General features: G+C 39.6%; 1 protein-coding gene across 3 annotated transcripts; it reads right to left on the minus strand.

Moving 5' to 3' along the window:
* Nucleotides 1-506: 506 nt before the first annotated feature.
* On the minus strand, nt 507-18,518 carry LOC116053069 (dipeptidyl peptidase 9-like). Of its 3 annotated transcripts, none has more exons than XM_031303961.2 (21): nt 18,350-18,518; nt 16,570-16,660; nt 15,532-15,776; nt 15,015-15,127; nt 14,505-14,678; nt 13,636-13,804; nt 13,429-13,539; nt 13,046-13,174; nt 12,418-12,479; nt 12,225-12,325; nt 11,379-11,556; nt 10,964-11,123; nt 9,606-9,685; nt 8,814-8,984; nt 6,343-6,478; nt 4,939-5,084; nt 4,422-4,568; nt 3,906-4,058; nt 3,574-3,716; nt 3,172-3,283; nt 507-1,827 (listed from the first exon to the last, which is right to left on the minus strand). In XM_031303961.2, the coding sequence occupies exons 2-21, from the start codon at nt 16,623-16,625 to the stop codon at nt 1,735-1,737; spliced, it is 2,679 nt and encodes an 892-aa protein (XP_031159821.1). In that variant the 5' UTR covers nt 16,626-16,660; nt 18,350-18,518; the 3' UTR covers nt 507-1,734. The 3 variants fall into 3 exon arrangements, with proteins under 3 accessions (XP_031159821.1, XP_031159820.1, XP_031159819.1); XM_031303960.2 differs by having other exon boundaries at nt 18,334-18,507; XM_031303959.2 differs by lacking the exon at nt 18,350-18,518 and adding an exon at nt 16,845-17,114.
* Nucleotides 18,519-18,774: the final 256 nt, after the last annotated feature.

Below are 18,774 nucleotides of genomic sequence, written 5' to 3' on the forward strand. Positions count from 1 at the left end.
GCTTCTTAATCTTATCTATACTTACTTTGTGTTTTAAACATTTCTACTTTAATAATGTAGAGTGTATCTTTTTCAACGTTTATACACTTTGAACATTTTATATTTCATTTAATTAAAGTGGATGAAAATAAAGTTTTTAAAAATGTTTAATAAATCTTGGCTCTTTGTTCATGCTGTCCACATTGTGAGGAGCTGAGTTGAATCTTTATTAGCATTTTGTTTTAGAATCTGACTTATTCACTGAGGTTGATTTTATTGGTTTATGTTGTAATTTTATCACTTTCTGTTTAATCGCCTTCCCCCTAAATGCAAATGTGGTGTATGTAACATTTATCACAAGGCCCAAAACTGTTTATCTAAGAACTGCCTGAACTTTTAGAAGAGGAATCTTTTCTGTGTTATTTTACAACAAAAAAAATACATTACATGGAAATTTAAAAAAATATAATATAAAATATTTTAAACTTTTAAAAAATAACAAATTTTCATTTGGTGACAAGACTTTAAAAAAAAGATTGTTCACCTCTGTTTATTTCTTCAATATCTGAGAGTACATTTAACCATGAACAGGTCATGGTAGCTCATCTTACAGATAGTCATCAGACACACATGTAACAAGGCATTTTATCGTCGTAGGATTCCCTGATATATACTGTACGAGCAGGCGCTCTAAAAACTCTTGCAAGGCACCTCAGACTGCCAACAGTTGTGTCATACATCATCTTATAGGTCAGTTTGTTGGCACCAAGGCAAATATACGTAATATGTGCAAAAGTCCTCAGCAGCAGAAGAAAAAGAAGCTCCCCAGAAAGATTAAAGCAAGCAAGTGAGTGAAACAGCAACAGGTCGCTACATATTTCCACCTTAATGAGTGCATACGAATCCATAAAAATATTTATGTTAACACTACACAATAAAAATGTGGCCTGTGACTTTTTTTTTCTCTTGTAGATCGGTCAAAGTGTGGCACAGCACATAAAAAGTCATCTATAATAGCACATGAGGGCACAGAGTATACGACAAGGGGGGTTAAGTGTATGCTCTTATAGGGCTTTACGTTTACTAACATCACTCCAGTGTTTATTCACAGACACGGGAAAACGATCACTTTATCAGACAGGTCCAGGAGAAACAAAGTACGAGTTAAAAAAAAAGAAAAGAAGGAATGGCACAAAAAAAAGTGAAAAACCGAGCACTTGTCGGTCTTGTCCACTTCTGTACTTTTTTGCATTGCTGACAAAGTTCTGTTAATGGTACAACGAGCAGCATTTTAAACATCATAGTCGCATTGTGATTTTTTTTGCCTGCCATCACTACAATGTCAGAAAGCTTTAGAGCAGTTTTTTCTGGACGAAGGACGCCCTCTGCTTGTTTTGGGGCTTAAAGCAATCCAGCAGACTTCCCTCCACTGTAACATGCAGCGTAAAGACTACAAGACTTATTTCTCTCAGTGACGGTTCTCACTTACTCATTTATGGTAATTATACTAAAATCTGAATAATAATCGTGTCATGTTTATTGATGCTTAAATGCTTCAGCGCCTTTAAGACTGATGAAACAACTCGAGGTGTGATGCGGTTTGGCATAGCTTGCATTCAGCGTATCATAAAATCGAGTGAAAGGAGAAGGTGATGCAGGTTTAAATAAACGGAGGAAAGGGAAAGAGGAGACAAGGAGAGGAGGGGAGGAGGTTAGGAAGTGAGGAAGGGAAGTGTCAGTGTGTGGAAAGGCTTATCAGAGGTTTTGCTGGAGGAAGTGCAGCAGCGTAATCTCATAATGTTCTCCAGACTCTGGACATCGGATGCTGTGCCGCTCATTGGGATAAACCTGGAAAAACAGAAGAAAAGAACTTGTTCAATCATCACAGGATCAGCTGGATTGTTGGTTTCTGGGATTGTAGATTTACTTTTCTTGATTAGGGAAAGATTATCAAGTACAATTTCTTAACTTTTTCAAAGCTTATCTTGGATTGAAATACTGGGAAAAAAAAACTGCAGAAGCTTTACACCTTCCTCCCTGCTGCTGTCTCGATTTAGAAGGAGAAGAAGGAAGAGATCCGAAGAAGAACAAGACCAAACATAACTGGTTGTCTTTTTTTTGTACTAATCTTACTTAAAGTGACTACATGTAACTTTTAAATGTTTCGGAAACTGTAATTTTCCATCTGATGGTTATAAATGACCTGTAACAACAAAGCAGACTAACATTGAAAAGAACGCTATTTTATATTGTTTTTATTAATGCCTCTACCCGGGTCCGACCCATTCTGATGGTTCACAGATTTTGGCGTAACAACGCAAAAGCCTGTGTTAGTGAGTGTCCAGCCAGGTAAAGGGTAGCAGGAGATTTCTTTATATAGGCCTAATTGTATTAAAAAAAGGTATCTGCTGTAGTTATGGCTGATACTGGGGCAGGACCATCACAGTAAAAAAAAGGAAATAAACGAAGAACTAAAAGCTAAAAGGGAAAGATAGATGACGGGCGAAACCTGAGTCACACTCGGTCGCGAGACAATTACGGGATTGTAAATGATTCAAAACCGACCCAGAATTGGTCCTCAGGTATGTTATATGTCCATTTCATTCATAAAACAACTTTAGATTGCGCAATGTGGTTGTACGTCAGTAGCCGACATTAAAATTACGTCCCCCTTCCATTTAGCAACGTTTTATTCCTTTTAGTCAGTGTTTGTGTTGGCCTACTGCCCCTGTACCTGTGTAAAGTCTCCTTCGGTTTCATGAAATGCGCTATATAAATCAAAGTTATTGTTACGTTGGTTGCTACAACAAACTCTTAATACCTTGGCTCGTGACACAATGACAGTTATAACGTTACCCTGTTAAGCTCACGATACATCCAAAGTAGGCTAAGTTATGTATGCAACATTTGAAATGCAACGATGCATCTGTAACGTATTCTCTTATTGTAATGATTTTCTGTGTGAGCAAAATATTCATCGCAATACATATACATATAGCCACTTTAAATGTGCTTTGTAATGTATTGTATGATGAACGCGAAACACGGTCTCATGATAAAGTTGTTCTTTAAACAAGTTGTTGCTGGAGTTTCGACCTCTTTAACTTTATGAAAAAACCCATCCAGACTTTGTTTCACAGCATCATCACAGTTTTCACTTAAGTCTAAAGTATAAAAAGTAAATCCTCTTACCTGCAGGTTGTATGGCTTCCCTGCCCGGATGAGTTGAGACACCAAGAAGTTAGTGTGGAAAAAGTGCACATTCTCATCTAGAAATCCGTGCAGGATCAGCAATCTGTTGGGCCTGTGTGGAGCACAAAGATCCAACTCTTAGTTTCTTCCCAAATGTTTACAAACACATTTGTAGCAGGAAATGTAACCGATACTACAGCTAACAGGAAAGAAGGACCAGAATCCCTCTATAAACTTCTACCTACCAGTAGATAAAAGAGGTAGATAACAAAAGGTATGGTAAGGTAAGTATAGTACAGTAGGACGTGTCTCTCATTGTCTGGTGCACATAATGAACAGAATGGTGATCACATTTTAGGCATAAATACTAAACACAGTGTAATTTGAAATCACAGCTCTCACTCAGTGGGGAGTTTGTCAACGTGCAGGGCGACTGAACAAGCCTCGTATCCCTTCTGGTTTTTCTCAGGCGTGTCTAAATATCGCTCAGTGTAGCCGGTATCGTAGGCCATCCACAACGTCACTGGAGCTCCTGCAATGGCAACCTGAAAAATACACAAACAGGAAGTCAAACGGAAGCATTTTTTTTGAGTTATACATAATAATCTGACAACTGTGGGATAATGCCAGACATCTTTTAAAAATCAATTTATAATGCAGTTGAAATGGTAACTAGAGTACATTACATCGCTCCAGTTTAGCACAATAATAGAGTAAATGTTGATGTTTTTGACCTTGAAGATATCAGGTTTGTGGATGAGGCCCATAAGGGAGAGGAAGCCTCCGTATGACCAGCCATGGATGGCAACACGACTCAGGTCCACAAACTTGTACTTGTCTGCTACGTAGTGCAAACCCTCCACCTGGTCTTCAATCTCCACCTGACCCTGATTGGAGGAGAACAGAGGGGTAACTCACCTGGCATTAACACCCTTTCACTACCAATATACATACAATATGCACACATGTAGGAATTCACTTTACAAAAAGGTTAAAACACAAACGCAGGGGAAAAAAAAAAAATCTTCTTGTTACATAAAATTAAATGTGAATCTAATCTGAGTATGATGACTGCATGACTACAAGCTGCATATCTTATCATATAGTAATGAGGTCATAAAACACCAACTTTCATTATCAGTAAATTAATTAATGTCTTCTAGAAGAGTAAAACATGTAAATAAAACACTCAGTTCATTCCTCTACATAAGTCTGTCCTGAAGCAGACAGATGATTCAAGTGTTAACTACCATTTTGTCTTTCACAGCTCCTTCAAACTTCAGTCCCCGCTGACAGGAGCCTCGTCCATCGATGACCAGCACAGCGTAGCCCAGAGCTGCCAGCGTGCTCAGCCGCAGGTACTTTACTCCTTTATACGAGTTATTCACTAACTGGACCTGGAAGAAAGAAAGAAACATGGTTACAGCAATGTCAAAAAACATAAGGATGCTGATATGATGACTAATTTCTGATCTTAAATGGAAGCTTTGACTGTCTGTTACTTTGACACCGTCACAGTCACAAGTTTGATCCCTGTTGCAGTCAGTGGTAGAAGAAGTATTCAGATCCTTTATTTAAGTAAAAAGCCACCAAGTCCCAATAAAACCACTACATTACAAGTAATAAATATTGCATTTAAATTCCGACTTAAGTAGAAGTACACTGGTTTTACCAGTAAAATGTAATAAAAGAATAAAAAGTAAAAGTACTCATTTAAGTCTACATGACATGAATATAATGACACAGTGACAGTGGAGGAGATCAAACCTGTGGACCGCCATAGACAAAGACGACGGTGGGATGCTTCCTGCCGGGGACCAAGTTTTCTGGTTTGTACAACATGCCGTACAGCTCAAAGCCCGACTTCCCTGTGAAGCTAAAGATCTCTGGAGGAGTACAGTCGAAAGGGAAACCTGGAAAAATAAAACATATATGCTAGATAGATATAGATAGATAGCTTTTATTGTCATTCAACTGTACATACATGCATGCATAGTGTGCACATATGAACGAAATTTCATTCCACTGGCTCATAAATACTGCCCTAACTAAAAGCAAGTACTAGTGTACAGAAGTACTTGAAGTATAAAAATAAATACAAATACCACAGTATGCTTGTGTTAAAAATACAACAGCAGCATAAATATTTATATTGCACATGTTGAATGGCAGCAGATAAAAACAGTTTTTGCACGTTCATGAATTAATATTGGTATTGCAGTAACAGTCCAGTTCAGATGAGGCTCAATGCAGGGGATTCAGTGAGATATAGTGTTATACTAATGTAGTTTAATCAGGGTGCGATTTGTAAAAAAAAAAATGTTTTTTAACATGCACAACAAAACAAAACATGCAAGAATTAAATCCCCCTTTCAATACCATGGATATAGTGCAACTCGGCCAGTCATGCCGAAACACTTATTCATAAACTTCAATATCCAATAGAAAATAATCTCAAAAATTCGTTGTCAACATAAAACGCAGCAATTTCAAGCCGGAGAGCGGAGTTCACCTCGTGGCGAAAACAAAAAAAATATTTTCACCCAGGTAATGCTCGTTTGTTCCTTAGGGGCGTTTTAATTCGAAACCACGATCTTTTTCCTAAACTAAACTAGTCGTTTTGGTGCCTAAACTTAACTATCACTGACGCATGACGCTCACTTTTTCTGGCTTAACTCCACAACCATGGCCCCTGAAAGGACTGTCATCTGGCAGTGCCTGTAGCCGGATCACAGTCACCTATTGGCGGCTAAACAACTGCCGCTGGTAGCCGGCGTCCCGGAGCTCTGTAGCGGCTAAATACAACCAGCAACTCCCGCTCCGATTTTATTATTTTATGGCACTATAGACTGTTCACGTTGCAGCGCTTTACTTAGTTAAAAATACTTCTATTTTAGGTATATAATGGCCTATGGTCTATTGGTGAAGTAGCATTGATCACTTTGAGGGGGGGGAAACATTTTGTCCCCACTGGGGATAAAGTTAATTCAGCAGAGGCAGGGATATGTAGATCAGAAAAGGGGGAAATCCCACGCATCCCCCCTGTAAAATCGCACCCCGAAATGTAATAATAATATGAGTGTCTTAAACGGGTGATAGGGCAATACAAACTGAAAAACAGCTGCCAGACAACATTTAATCTGTTAAAAACAAACTGTTTGTTTTCAGTACCAGAGGACTCCATCATGCTCGCCCAGAACTGAGGCTCTTTGTGCAGCGGGTCGTCGTCTGAGCCCTGTAGCTTGTAGATATGCACACAGGGTGCTGTGGTCAAGCTGCTATAATGGCTGACAAACATGTCAAAGGTCTGTATGGAAGAAAAAACAAACACAAAACAGGGTTAAACAGCATCCTCAACTATTTTATATTCCTGCTGAAATCCATGGAGGAAAACAAAATCCAGAAAAAACACTTGACACCATAATGCAGAAACACAAACTGCCACGGTTTGTTTTACATTTGTTATGCTAATGGGGTTATGAAAGCTGATGCTAAAACCAATATTTTGAGGGTGCAAATGGATGATATTTTGTTCCAAGATTATATATAATATAATTGTATCAAATAATTGTGTCTGAAACAGGAGTGAAACATCATTTAAAAACAGCATGGGAACACTTATTACACACAAAATAAAAAAAATAAAAGTACAGTTTTATGCCTGCTTCAGATTTTCAACACTGTATCATAGCTGTGGTCAGACAGACCAGACAGACGCCTCCATCATATCAATGATACTGATTAAAAGAAAAGACGAGGGCGCCTGGGTTGCTCACCTGGTAGATCGCGGGCCCATATAGAGGCTCAGTCCTCGACGCAGCGGCCGCGGGTTTGCTTCCGACCTGCAGCCCTTTGCTGCATGCCATTCCCCCTCCTCTCTCTCCCCCTTCAAGTCTAAGCTGTCCTGTCAATAATAAAGGCCTAAAAATGCCAAAAAAATAATCTTGAAAAAAAAAAAAAAAAGACGAAAACCCTAATTTCAATCACAAATTTAAGCTGTATGTAGCTTTTATTATCAGCATTATCACTGCTAATATATGGCGGCAAATTTTCTACAGAGGCAAACGTAAACCAGGTTGCTATGTTATCCGACATAAAATATTTTTTTAATTAAAAATCGAATCATGCAAATTTTCAGGTTTCCTGAGCAGCTTGTTGTGTGAACGCAAAAAAAAGAAAAGTTGTGGAAAAGATCCCACTCGCACTGAAGAAAATACTCGATAATTTTGAGTTATGCCAGGACACGAGGATGTGTGTGTGTGTGTGTGTGTGTGTGTGTGTGTGTTCAATGCGCAACAATGATGATACAACTGTTAGAGAGCTATCACACGAATCGCTGTTCTTACATCTACAGCGTCGCAAAATACCTGCTGCTTCCACAAACGAGCCCCAGTTTCTTGGATTCAAACTAAAGCAGAACGGAAAGCTAGACAGCAGAGCAGCCAGATTCGGAGTGCACTCTGACTGGCTGGATTTAAATGATCTTTGCCACCGCACAGGACTCCAGCTGTCCTGGCTGGGACCCGACGGAGCAGCAGTCGCCCTTAAAGACAACATAATCACCGATCCGCTGGTTTCCACCCTGGCGATCCTCAATAAAGACAATACATCCCACCAGATACAGATTAAACATGCAAAAGCCTCAATTCTTCACCTTAGACAGACCCAAAACAGACAGCACTGGACGGGTCTCAGACTGCAAGGAAAACTCTCATTACTCCAGTTTGCTGACCGCTCTGTATCTCATTCTGTCCTGACAAACCCCTCAATCTCAGACGACATTCTAATATTCATGATTAAAGCAAGATTACAGTGTTTTCCAACCAGGTATAATTTGGCAAAATGGTACCCATCAAAGTACGAACCCCACTGCATATTACATCCAACTCAACAGGAAAATGAAACTGTTGCACACATACTAAACAGATGTTTCAACTACAAAGGACTGTATGTGGCCAGACATGACCGTCTGGTTGATCTGGTTGCAAAGGACTTGCAAAAGATAAACCAGAGACTAGATACAAGTCTCTGGTTTCTATAAAACAAGATCTACAAGCACAGCACTGTAAAACTAAACTGGTTCCATCATAACACATCTGACAGTGACTACTTCAAAAACACTTCAAACACTCCTGACATTGTAATCGTAAACGAGGTTATGAAGTCTGTATGCATCTTTGAGGTGGGCTGCTGTTTTGATCTGTATATGGACATTTGCTACTATTCAAAATTACTGAAATATCAATCTTTGGTAGATCTCATTCACCAACTTGGATACAAGTGTAAATTAATAACTTTGGTATTTGGAAGTCTGGAACATGTCCATAAGAATGTGGTCAGGGGGATGCAGCTAGGGGGGCTGCAAAAAAAGGAGGCAAAAAGACTTGCAAAATTTTGCTCTGTTTCAGCCATCATAGGGAGCATGCAGATATGGAGACGAAGATGTTTTGTTTACCCTTAATGTGTTGAGAATGAAAGACTTGTAAAGTATGTGTCCATGTAGATCTGTCACCTTATCAATAACGCTTCTCATAGTATTTGGATCTTGTATGTTCTTGCGATGCCTTGTAGATCCAAATAAAAGCATTCAAGTGTGTGTGTGTGTGTGTGTGTGTGTGTGTGTGTGTGTGTGTCTTACATACCTGGCTCACTGAGCAGCTGTGGGAGAAGCCGGGTTTGGTGAGTCGGACGATTTCACCTGGCGAGTCGTAGCTCACAACATAAAGGTGATGCTCCAGAGGAGAGTCTTTGGTTCCCTGGAAGTAAACCAACTTTGCTGCCTCGTCCACCCAAATCTGAGGACTGGACGAACGCTGCACAAACAGAACACAGCAAGAAAAAGTGTCAATAAATTTGCTTCAGTTACCGTACATGCCTGTCTTAATCCTTTCTTTTCCATATGCTGCTTTTGGTACTTTTATTTTCTAAGTTCTTATAAAATTTACTATTTCTACATTATTACTACAGTCTGGATTATACATTAACGAAGCCTAAAAACGGGGTTCAGTGCAGCTTGTGATTCAATACTCAAAACCTTATTTGTGTGGGTATATTTTACACTAATTATTCTCTTGTCATATTTTTCACACTGACAATTATGAATATGTGATAAGTCATAATTCTACAGAGAAATATGTAGTCACTGGCTCAGTTCAATTATCACACTGTTTTTGTGCATTTTCCAAATTGACCTGAAAATATAATTTATTAAACTTCTCGATGCAGGACCCCTGAAGAACAAACCCTAGAACCGTTAACTGTGCTCATGTTATTGCTTTGCTCACTGAGATGTACTGCACATCATGCAGCGCATCTCAAATGTAATTTATAATTCAGTCAGTGTACTGATGAGTGGTTGTGGCGGGGAAATTAGTGCTACTCTGGAAACAGTTAAATGTCAGCAACCTTGAACAGATATGTGGGCAGGGCTTTACCTTCGATCCGTGATTGGCCAGCACCTCCCACTCCCCACTTGTTATGGTCACCTCCTCTTTGACTGGACATTTGAAATCATCTGGTGAGAGAAGTGGATAAACTGATAGATAAATTGACCTGTGTGACACCACAGGAAACATTAAATTACTTAATCGTAATACAATCACTTTCCCGTTACATGGCATAAATCATTTTAAAATATCTTTGACAGTGGTGCCTCATGGAAACATGTAGTGTTGAAATGAGTCAATGAGCTTTGTTTAAATAATAAATAAAACTGAATAAAAATTCAACTGAAATACATCAGTGAAATAAAAACAACAGACAACCGATTACTCAAAACTAGTGCGGTCAGTTAAACGCGTTATTAACGGCATTAACGCAAACCCATTTTAACGTCGTAAATTTTTTTATCGCGACATTAACATTCTTTTTGGCCTAGCAAACTTTGTAGTTTTTTTCACATGCTGTTGCAACAACTAGTAACGTTAGAAAAACTACAACACCACACCGGATCTACCTAGACCGGGAACAAAACAACAGGCACGCCGCACACACTTGTTTGGGCTTGCGAGCCGGCCAAAGAGTAGTAGGCCAACGTTACGTTTTGAGTGGATGGCGAGCGCGAGACGCCAAAATGGATGCCAATAAGATTCTGAATGGAAAGTTTACTTTTAAAAAGTTGCCAAATGGTTCCATTGACAAGACCAAAGTGATCTGCGTGTTTTGTCGTTGTGAACTGAGCTATCATCGCAGCACGTCCAGTCTGAAATACCACTTGATGGCCAAGCACACAGCTGATGCCAATTCTCCGCCCCCCCTCATCAAAGCCAGGCGACAAAAGCACAAAGCAAGCCGATCCACTTTTCCATGTTGATAAGAGCATTAAAATGAGAAAAAAATAATTGGACAAAAAGAAATCTAGGGACATTTAGATATTAAATTTTAGATAAAAATGTGTGTTTAATTGCGAGTTATGACATTAATGCGATCAATCGCGATTAAATATTTTAATCGATTGACAGCACTACTCAAAACTAGACTGAAACTAAACATGCAAAAAAGAGACTGGAGCTAAAAGAAACATGCAGCTCATACATTTACAGTATAAACCAAATCAAGCAACCAGTGAAGCTTATCATTACATTTTTCCTTTTTTCCCCAAAACTGGTTGAATGAAGTTGGTATGGTAATGTTTGGTTGGGTTAAATTATATACCAAACATGCAAGGGGTTGTTTTCCATTTTCATATCTAAAGTAATTAATTCAAGTAATGATATGTTCTAGGAGGACATTTTGTCTGGTACACCTGAATTGTGAATGTGTGACAGCAGCCTGTGCTTGTTGATGGTGTTACCTTCAGAGTGTGTGTAGCCTTTGGCCCAGTTGTAGCTGCCCTGCTGTAACACTGTGGTGATTTTATACAGGTGGCAGAAACCTGTTTTTGATTCATTTACTGCTATGAAGCTGATCTCATCATCACTGGTTTGGATGAACGGGTGGAAGATGTCGTGGACCTGAAAGACAAATAGATCATGATGTGTTTTCTTCCACTGAAAGCGGCACTATTTTAGAACATTTTTAAACATGAACCCATCTTATGGGTATAACTCATAAAGTGGGGCTCAAAAAGAGGAAAAACAGCCATAACAAAAACTGACTAAATGCTGCTCACAGTGACAGAAAGCATCATAACTGAGCCAGACATGAATTGAGAAACCTCTAGGCTTCAATATGACAGCGCCTTAGAAGGATGTGGTGTTGGGTCTCACATTGATCCAGATGTCGCTGGTCTCTTCATAGATGATGAAGGGCTGTACAGTGTCTCCGAGGGCCTCCAGGCTCTTCTGCCTGCTGGCCTCGTCCTGATTTGCAGGGATGAAGAACGCTGGAGGTAGCAGGACCAACTGGAGATGCTGCTGCCGTCGCTCCATCATGACTGCCCAAGCACTGACACACAGAGAGAGAAAGACCTGTGAGGCATGTGCAGTACACGGACTCCAGGTTACTCAATTCTGGATTTTAGAGCTTGGCAACGTTTAAAGTGCTCATATTATGCTTTTTCCCTTTCATTTATTGTGTTATATATATTTTTGTGCACATTATAGGTTTACAAAGTGAAAAAGCCCAAAGTCCACCCCAAAGGGACTTACCATCTCCAAGAGAAAACACTGTTCACAAACTGCTCCAAACAGCTCTGTTGTAGTCCAGCCTTTACTTCAGAGACAAACGTGGTCACTTTGTAACACAATTATAATGCTCGCCTAGCTGCTAGCGTGGCACGCCCTCATACTCTGCAACTGACTAGCTAACAGTCCTTACCTAGATACTGCGCATGTGCGACTCCCAACAAAGATGGAACAGAAGTGAGATGCCTCACTCTGTAGCTAAAACAGAGAGCTCAACACACAGGGTGAAAAGAGGAGCTGCAGCAATGTGCAGTACAACAAAAATATGGTGTTTTTTGAAAAATAAACCACATAAACCTATTCTGGTACAACCTCTAAATACAATTATGAACCTGAAAATGAGCATAATATGAGCACTTTAAAGACTTTGGGTGGTGCTTTTAATAACAGTTTTTTTTTCTACGCTTTAGAGAAAAAAAAAAAACTTACTATCGGCCGTCTTTTGTCCATCCAGCTCTGGTAATATATTCGGCCCCGGGGAACAGGCTGGTGAAGGGAACAGGCAACTCCTTTTCCTGTGTGCTGACAATCTGTGGGAGAAACAAGAAGCTGGCATTTGAACATCTCTCTGAAGAACTTTCTGGTAAACTATCAAGTTTTGTGGCACTGAACAAGCCCTCACTTTGCCGAGATTGTCCGTCTGGATTTCTGCTATTTTGAGAGTAATATCAGGATTCTTGCTGCCTGGAGAGAAAACAAAAACTGAGTTACGTATCAACATATAATCAATCACACATGAAACCTTTCTGATATTAAGAGTTATAAGTGTAATGCTGTGAGCTACACAACAAACAGTTTTAAGAGTTTTAAAAAAGGTACCCCATGGAGTTTTTGATCTGAAGTAGCTCTCTGGAGCAGTTTTCTTATCTCATCTTTCTTAACGTGCCAACACACCAGTACAGCACCAGCAAAGGCAGGGAAGAAGAAGACTGCTAGATAGTAAACATGGATGTTAACAATGCAGGTTTTAAAAATCAGCTTTGCAAATGTGTTACAAGGAAGGAAATGCATTGAACATGTTTGTTAATTTTGTATTTTGGTGAGTAACACTAAATGGAAACATTACTTTATTTGATTGCAAGAAAACTCCAGAGGGCACCTTTAAATAAACACGCCTGCTGCAAATTTCTTTCTATCATACAAAACCAGGAAACAACAAGTGCATCACATATTTTATATTGAAAATCAAAAGCTGTGTATGTGTACGTCTGTGTGTGTGTGTGTGTGTGTGTGCGTGCGTGCGTGCGTACCTGCGCGTGGGTATCTGTAGATGTCGGTCTTGCGCTCCTCCAAAGCCGGAGATGGAACATGAATGATCTCAACCTCAGACTCGTCCACCTCCTCGTACAGAATCTGCAGAGTCTTACCACCATCTGATTCTGAACCAGAGAGAGACCAGTAAAACCAGTCAAAGGCGGTTTTGCTTACAGGAGAAAATTGCAAGCCGGTAGGTATCAATCATTTGGAAAACTCTCTAGAACAAAACTACACAGGTAAAGTCTTCTATGAATACATTCTTGTTATTTAAGCATCTAATAATAATCAATCTTCATTCGATTGCTGATTGCTGATAATAAGCCTCCGTGCTAAGAAAACTACGACAACAATCTATATATCTCTATGACTCACTCACCTTCACGAGCAGCTGGTGACCACCAGTATCCAGTGAAACGGTCAAACTCTTCCTGCGTGACAAAAGTGGCTATACCGGCAGATTTGGGATCCTCTTTTGGGTTATCAATGCCTAACATGAATACAGAGAAAAATAAAAACACTGTTTGAAAAAATTCTAAGTACCAGGTAAGACTCTCAGGGAACATGCGACCCTCTCAATGCTGACCTTTATGGCAGAAGGTGAGCCTCCTCTCTTCACCCGTCTCAATGCTGGTCACCCAAATGTCGTTGTTGTTGATGAAGCCGATGAAGTTGGGGTCCCCGGGGCAGATCTTGGGGTCCATGCGTGTGCCTGAACCCTGGCTCTTAATTTCGACAGGATCCATGGGAGAAGTCTGCACAAACACACAGAGAGGTTGGACGACATCTGAGGTCACAGCTGCTGTAGTTCCACACTTTTTCATCAACAATAAGTAAAGACGTAAAAAACATCAACTCATTTTCTATTTTAAAGTCTGACCAAGAGGGAGATTTTTGAGGCCAAAAACACACATCTCTGAATGATTTAAAGGTTATTCCAATAAACTAAAAAGGATCTGGTGATCCTGAATGGGTTAAAAAAAAAGTCCTACTAATCAAGCTAAATAAACAATTTAAAATATTAGATAAATGCTTCGCCACAGAGCAGAAACATTTTAAGATTATTTTTTGGCCATTTTTAGGCCTTTATTGAAAGGACAGCTGAAGAAATGAAAGGGGAGAGAGGGGGGAATGACATGCAGCAAAGGGCCGCAGGTCGGAGTCGAACCCAGGCCCGCTGCGTCGAGGAGTAAACCTCTATATATGGGCGCCTGCTCTACCAACTGAGCTATCTGGGCTCCCAAGCAGAAACATTTTAAGCATCTTAGCTTTAATTTTTTAAAGAATTGTGACGAGCACTGAAACGATTAGATGATGAACAGAAAATGTACCAGCAATCATTTTGATAATCAATTAATCATATGCGTTATTTTTAAAGCAACTTTGACCTGTCTTCTAACAGTCATTCTGTGCTGTGTGGCTATGACAGTCTTACTGAACTGCCCTTAAACTCACAATGAAGCTGTTGTTTCCACCGTCACGGCAGTAGTACAGACTGCTGTTGGCCTGGAACAAGATGAGGCCGCTGGGTCGGTGGTAATCATAGGAGGTGATGCCAGACACCCCCAAACGTTTCCTCTCCCGCAGCAGCTCCTCCTCCCGCGAGATGCCCCCGTGGTGAGGGCTGGCCTGAGGTCAGGGGTTACAGGAGGACACACAACATGACAATGCTGGCCGAGCGAGGTCAAAGTAAAAAACAGTTTGTTCAGGGCATGGAAAACAAACAAATGGTAAGAAAACATTACCATACTAAATAGATAAAAGAAAACAACTTTTGTTTATGAAATCAAGTGGTCTAAATTATTTTCTCTTTAGGCGGAAATTTAAAACAGTATTTTTAAGCTCTATGAGGAAAGACACCATTATAAAAGAAGTTGTTCATAATCATCCTCTAAGCAATAATACTCTGGTTTGGATAGGCTCAATCACATTAAAGTGTCAGAGTGGATGAAAAATCATTCTTACCTGAAAGCGATCCAGCATTTTTTTCCATGACAAAACCAAAAGAGCGTCTTTGCGGACCTTCTTGGGAATGTCTGAGTAGAGTAAAGCATTTTCCCGGCTGGCGTAAGGCATTCCTGTGAGGGCAGAAATGCTATTATAGTCTGCTCTGGAAATGATATCACACACAACTAAGTGCTTGAGACATGGCAGCAAAGAGCAGCAACCATTTGGCAGAGAATACGTGCACTACAGCTGCAACAGAAAAAAAGCTGAACTATTGCCTTAAAGCAAAATGTTCTTTCCTAGTTGAGTTTCAGGTTTTCTCCAGCACCGACTGACTCGATCCACTGCAGCTCGGTAGATATCAAATGAGGATAAAAACAGTTGCAGGCTGGCATCTCTGACTCACCAGCTGTATCCAGAGCTATTTCTCAGAAGCATGCTAACTTTCAAAGAGACTGCAAGGAAGCAACTGAATCTGCAGGCCAACAAGTCAGACCCTGCCTCAAAATGAATACATTTTTGTCCCTGAGCTCACCAAGATAATAGATGCGATGGGAGTGCGGACTGGTCTCATCCTTCTGGATGAACTGGAAGTCGTGTGGCGCCTTGTTGATAACCACGCCTGTGTTCTTGCGGCTGTTGTGGATGATCTTCCGCAGGCCATCCCATGTATGCTTCTCCACCTGGAACTGGGTGGGATTCACATCCTCCATCTCCACCACCTCTGTGCTGTCCGTGAGCTCGTCCACCCCCGTCATGCCTGCCAGTGCCTGTCTGACGCTGTGGATAGACACTTAGACTGATCACATACATCTACAGCAACTCACAATGGCAAAGTAACACTAGTTAAATATGGGTATATTTTTAATTGAGGACAGATTAATTTACCTACTAAATAAGACGCTCTGACTGAAAAAAACAGACTGTATGAATGTATTCCTCTAATCATATAATCTGGGTCCCGGATAACGTGGTCAAAACATCTTAAAGAGATCTTTAAGTGTTATTTTTATTAGCAAGCAGGGTGGGCACAACTTATGACATTACCATCTGCCTCAGCTGTACTTTGTACAGCTAAACATGCTAACATTGCATGTTTACTTTAGCATTGAGCTCAAGACATAATTGTGCCAAAGTAAAGCCTCACAACATGGCTGTATAAAAATTAAATAAAGTCAGGCTACTAAAAGCACAGAGAATGAAATAGAATACAAAAAGAATAGAACAGATAAAATATATTAGAACGACAGTAAAACAGATTAATAAAATGCTTATATATTATTTTATTTTTTTTAAAACAAGATGTCTTTTGAGAACTGATTTAAAAGTGATACTGATTCAGACAGCCTCAGATCTTAGTCGACAAACAAACTACCTAATTTCATTACATTTTCCCAGCACTATTAAAATATAAAGATTTTGCCCTGCAGGGCATTATCTTATATTTTTTAATCGTTCTGGGCAGCTAAAACTATGGAAAACCTTGCTTTTTTCATTCATTTAATGAAAATGAATGAAAATTGAAACCAAAAAATATGGTTTTGACAGCTGTGAGAGGAAAGATGTCCCATACCTTTCCTGGCCGTCTTCTGTTTTGTCTTCAATTTTTAGTCTCTTTACTCTGTGCATTAACCGTTCAATAACCCTGTACCAGACCTGACACCCTGTGGGGAACAAGGTAAACACGAGAACTGAAGATGTCAAACAATTGAAACACATATCAGACCGTTATCATGGCAGCACCTGGTCTAACTAACAAACAGATCATTTAAACAGAACGTAATATATTTAAAAACCTAGACCATGCCCTAAGCTAAGCTCACAAGCTATCAACAGTGAAACTGTTACTGAAGTGACGGCCCCATTCAGGGCAGTAGTCTCTGTCCTGCTTCATCGAGAATCTGCTGCTCTTCAGCCAACCACCGCCACACTTCCAGCTGTGTGTTCCTGATATGGAGTCTCACTGAGTGTGACTCAGCTGCATGACGCTGACACACACAAAGTCTGTGTTATAACTGTGGCAAATGTTACACTGTCACTCCACATTTTACTGTAGGCTGTATACTGTGGACTGATCTGTGGCTTAAACAAAGTGCAAATTCTACAGAAGTTAATTCCCAGGAAACACTACAGCAGCTCCCTTCAACCAATGCATGTGTCTATCAGAAGAACAAATGTCATACTTTGACATGAGTTGATTAGAGTGAATTATGATGCAAGGAAGCATGACTAAAACTGAGCCTGAAATTTGTCTTTTTTTTCATTCAGTCATAAATTAATCTCCCTTTATATATATATATATATATAGACAACTGATTAACCGCTGATAAAGGCTGTGAGATGGGGTTAATAAAAGCTTTAGAGAAATCTATTAAATGGGTTTAGATTTTTTTTTGTCAAAAGATTAAACATTTGTTTTTGCTTTGTTTTATTCTAATTCACTGTAGTTTGATTTACTTTATTTAAGACACATTAGAGTCTGTCTTATAAATCATATTTTGATGTGCTCAAATGCTGTATTAAAAAAGCACGTTATTTGTTATGTTTGCAAGTGATACACACACACACACACACACACACACACACACACACACACACATAATCTGGATGTTGGTCAATTTAAGAAAAGTATTATTATTGATAAAAAAAAAAATGTCCCCAGTGAAACAGTGATCGAAAGCAAAAATAAACTTCCGTGAACTGGAACGGAGGCTGAATCACTGTTTATTCTCCCAGTCTATGCCCAACAACTTCGGTGCTGTATGTGTGTCTACTTTACCGTTTTATTCGGATCTTCCTGTCAGTTTTAGAATTGGTTACCATTACTTGGTTTGTGTTATGTGACTTCAATAAATTATATTGACAGGATTTTATCACGAAATCATGAAATATGAATATAAATACACTACCTCCCTATGGTATTTTGACACTCTTTTTAACATGCATATCTCTGGCATCATCCTCTCTATTTGTACATATATTGTACGTTTTCTAGCATCCATTTAAAAACATGCATTTTGTGTTTCAGATATAACGTTACGGAGACTGTTAGCTACAGACAACTAACGTTAATAGTTTCGTTTTGACACATCAGCTAATGAAGCTAAAGTCCACAAAGTGACCGACAGCTTCGCACACCACAGACATCTGGCCGAGTGTGTCCTCCCCATCAAGCCTGACAAACCCTTACTATGCTATAATTAAAACCCTCTGTGTAAACTGTACGATGCTTGGAGCCAGCTAGTTAGCCACCCATTAACGTTAAGCAGGCACTCGTAAGCTAACGTACTAAAACGGAAACAAAACAAAACAGTAAACACATTTATTTTTAGCTTACACTTTCTTCCCCAAACCTTGAAAGCTTTTCTTCCTTTTGTCGAAGAAACGCCCGTGTCGGAAACAACAGTCAGGGTCTGAATAAATTAGTCAAGTCAACTATTTTCCCGAGAGCAGGTAGCTTAATGCTAATATGCTAACATCGCGGAAGTAGTTTGTGAAATTTCTAAACCAGATTACGACCTTTGACCCGGATGTGATTCATCAAGTTTGTATCATAGACTGTATCTGTGTTAATTTATTTGTATACCCGGTATAACCTATGGGTATAACCCTGTTCTCTTAATACATCCATAGTATAACCAGAGTCCGTCTACGGATATTAGAAATTCTCTGGTATAACCATCTTTTCTAGTTTACAGCAGAAATAGCCCTCATGCTATTCTGTAGAAAATATCACACCATATTAACATGAGGAATTTATAAATATTTTCTTTAAAGT

The sequence above is a fragment of the Sander lucioperca genome, chromosome 11 (assembly GCF_008315115.2).
Source record: "Sander lucioperca isolate FBNREF2018 chromosome 11, SLUC_FBN_1.2, whole genome shotgun sequence".
NCBI lineage: Eukaryota > Metazoa > Chordata > Actinopteri > Perciformes > Percidae > Sander > Sander lucioperca.

Bases quoted from the DNA above. Each gene is read 5' to 3' on its own strand.
- LOC116053069 (XM_031303959.2), bottom strand. From the start codon at position 16,890: ATGAAGCAGGACAGAGACTACTGCCCTGAATGGGGCCGTCACTTCA. The intron at 11,124-11,378 runs GTGAGACCCAAC...TTTGTCTTTCAG, and splicing joins CCAGCGACATCTGGATCAAT to GTCCACGACATCTTCCACCC. The intron at 4,059-4,421 runs GTAGTTAACACT...TCCTCCAATCAG, and splicing joins GAGCTGTGAAAGACAAAATG to GGTCAGGTGGAGATTGAAGA.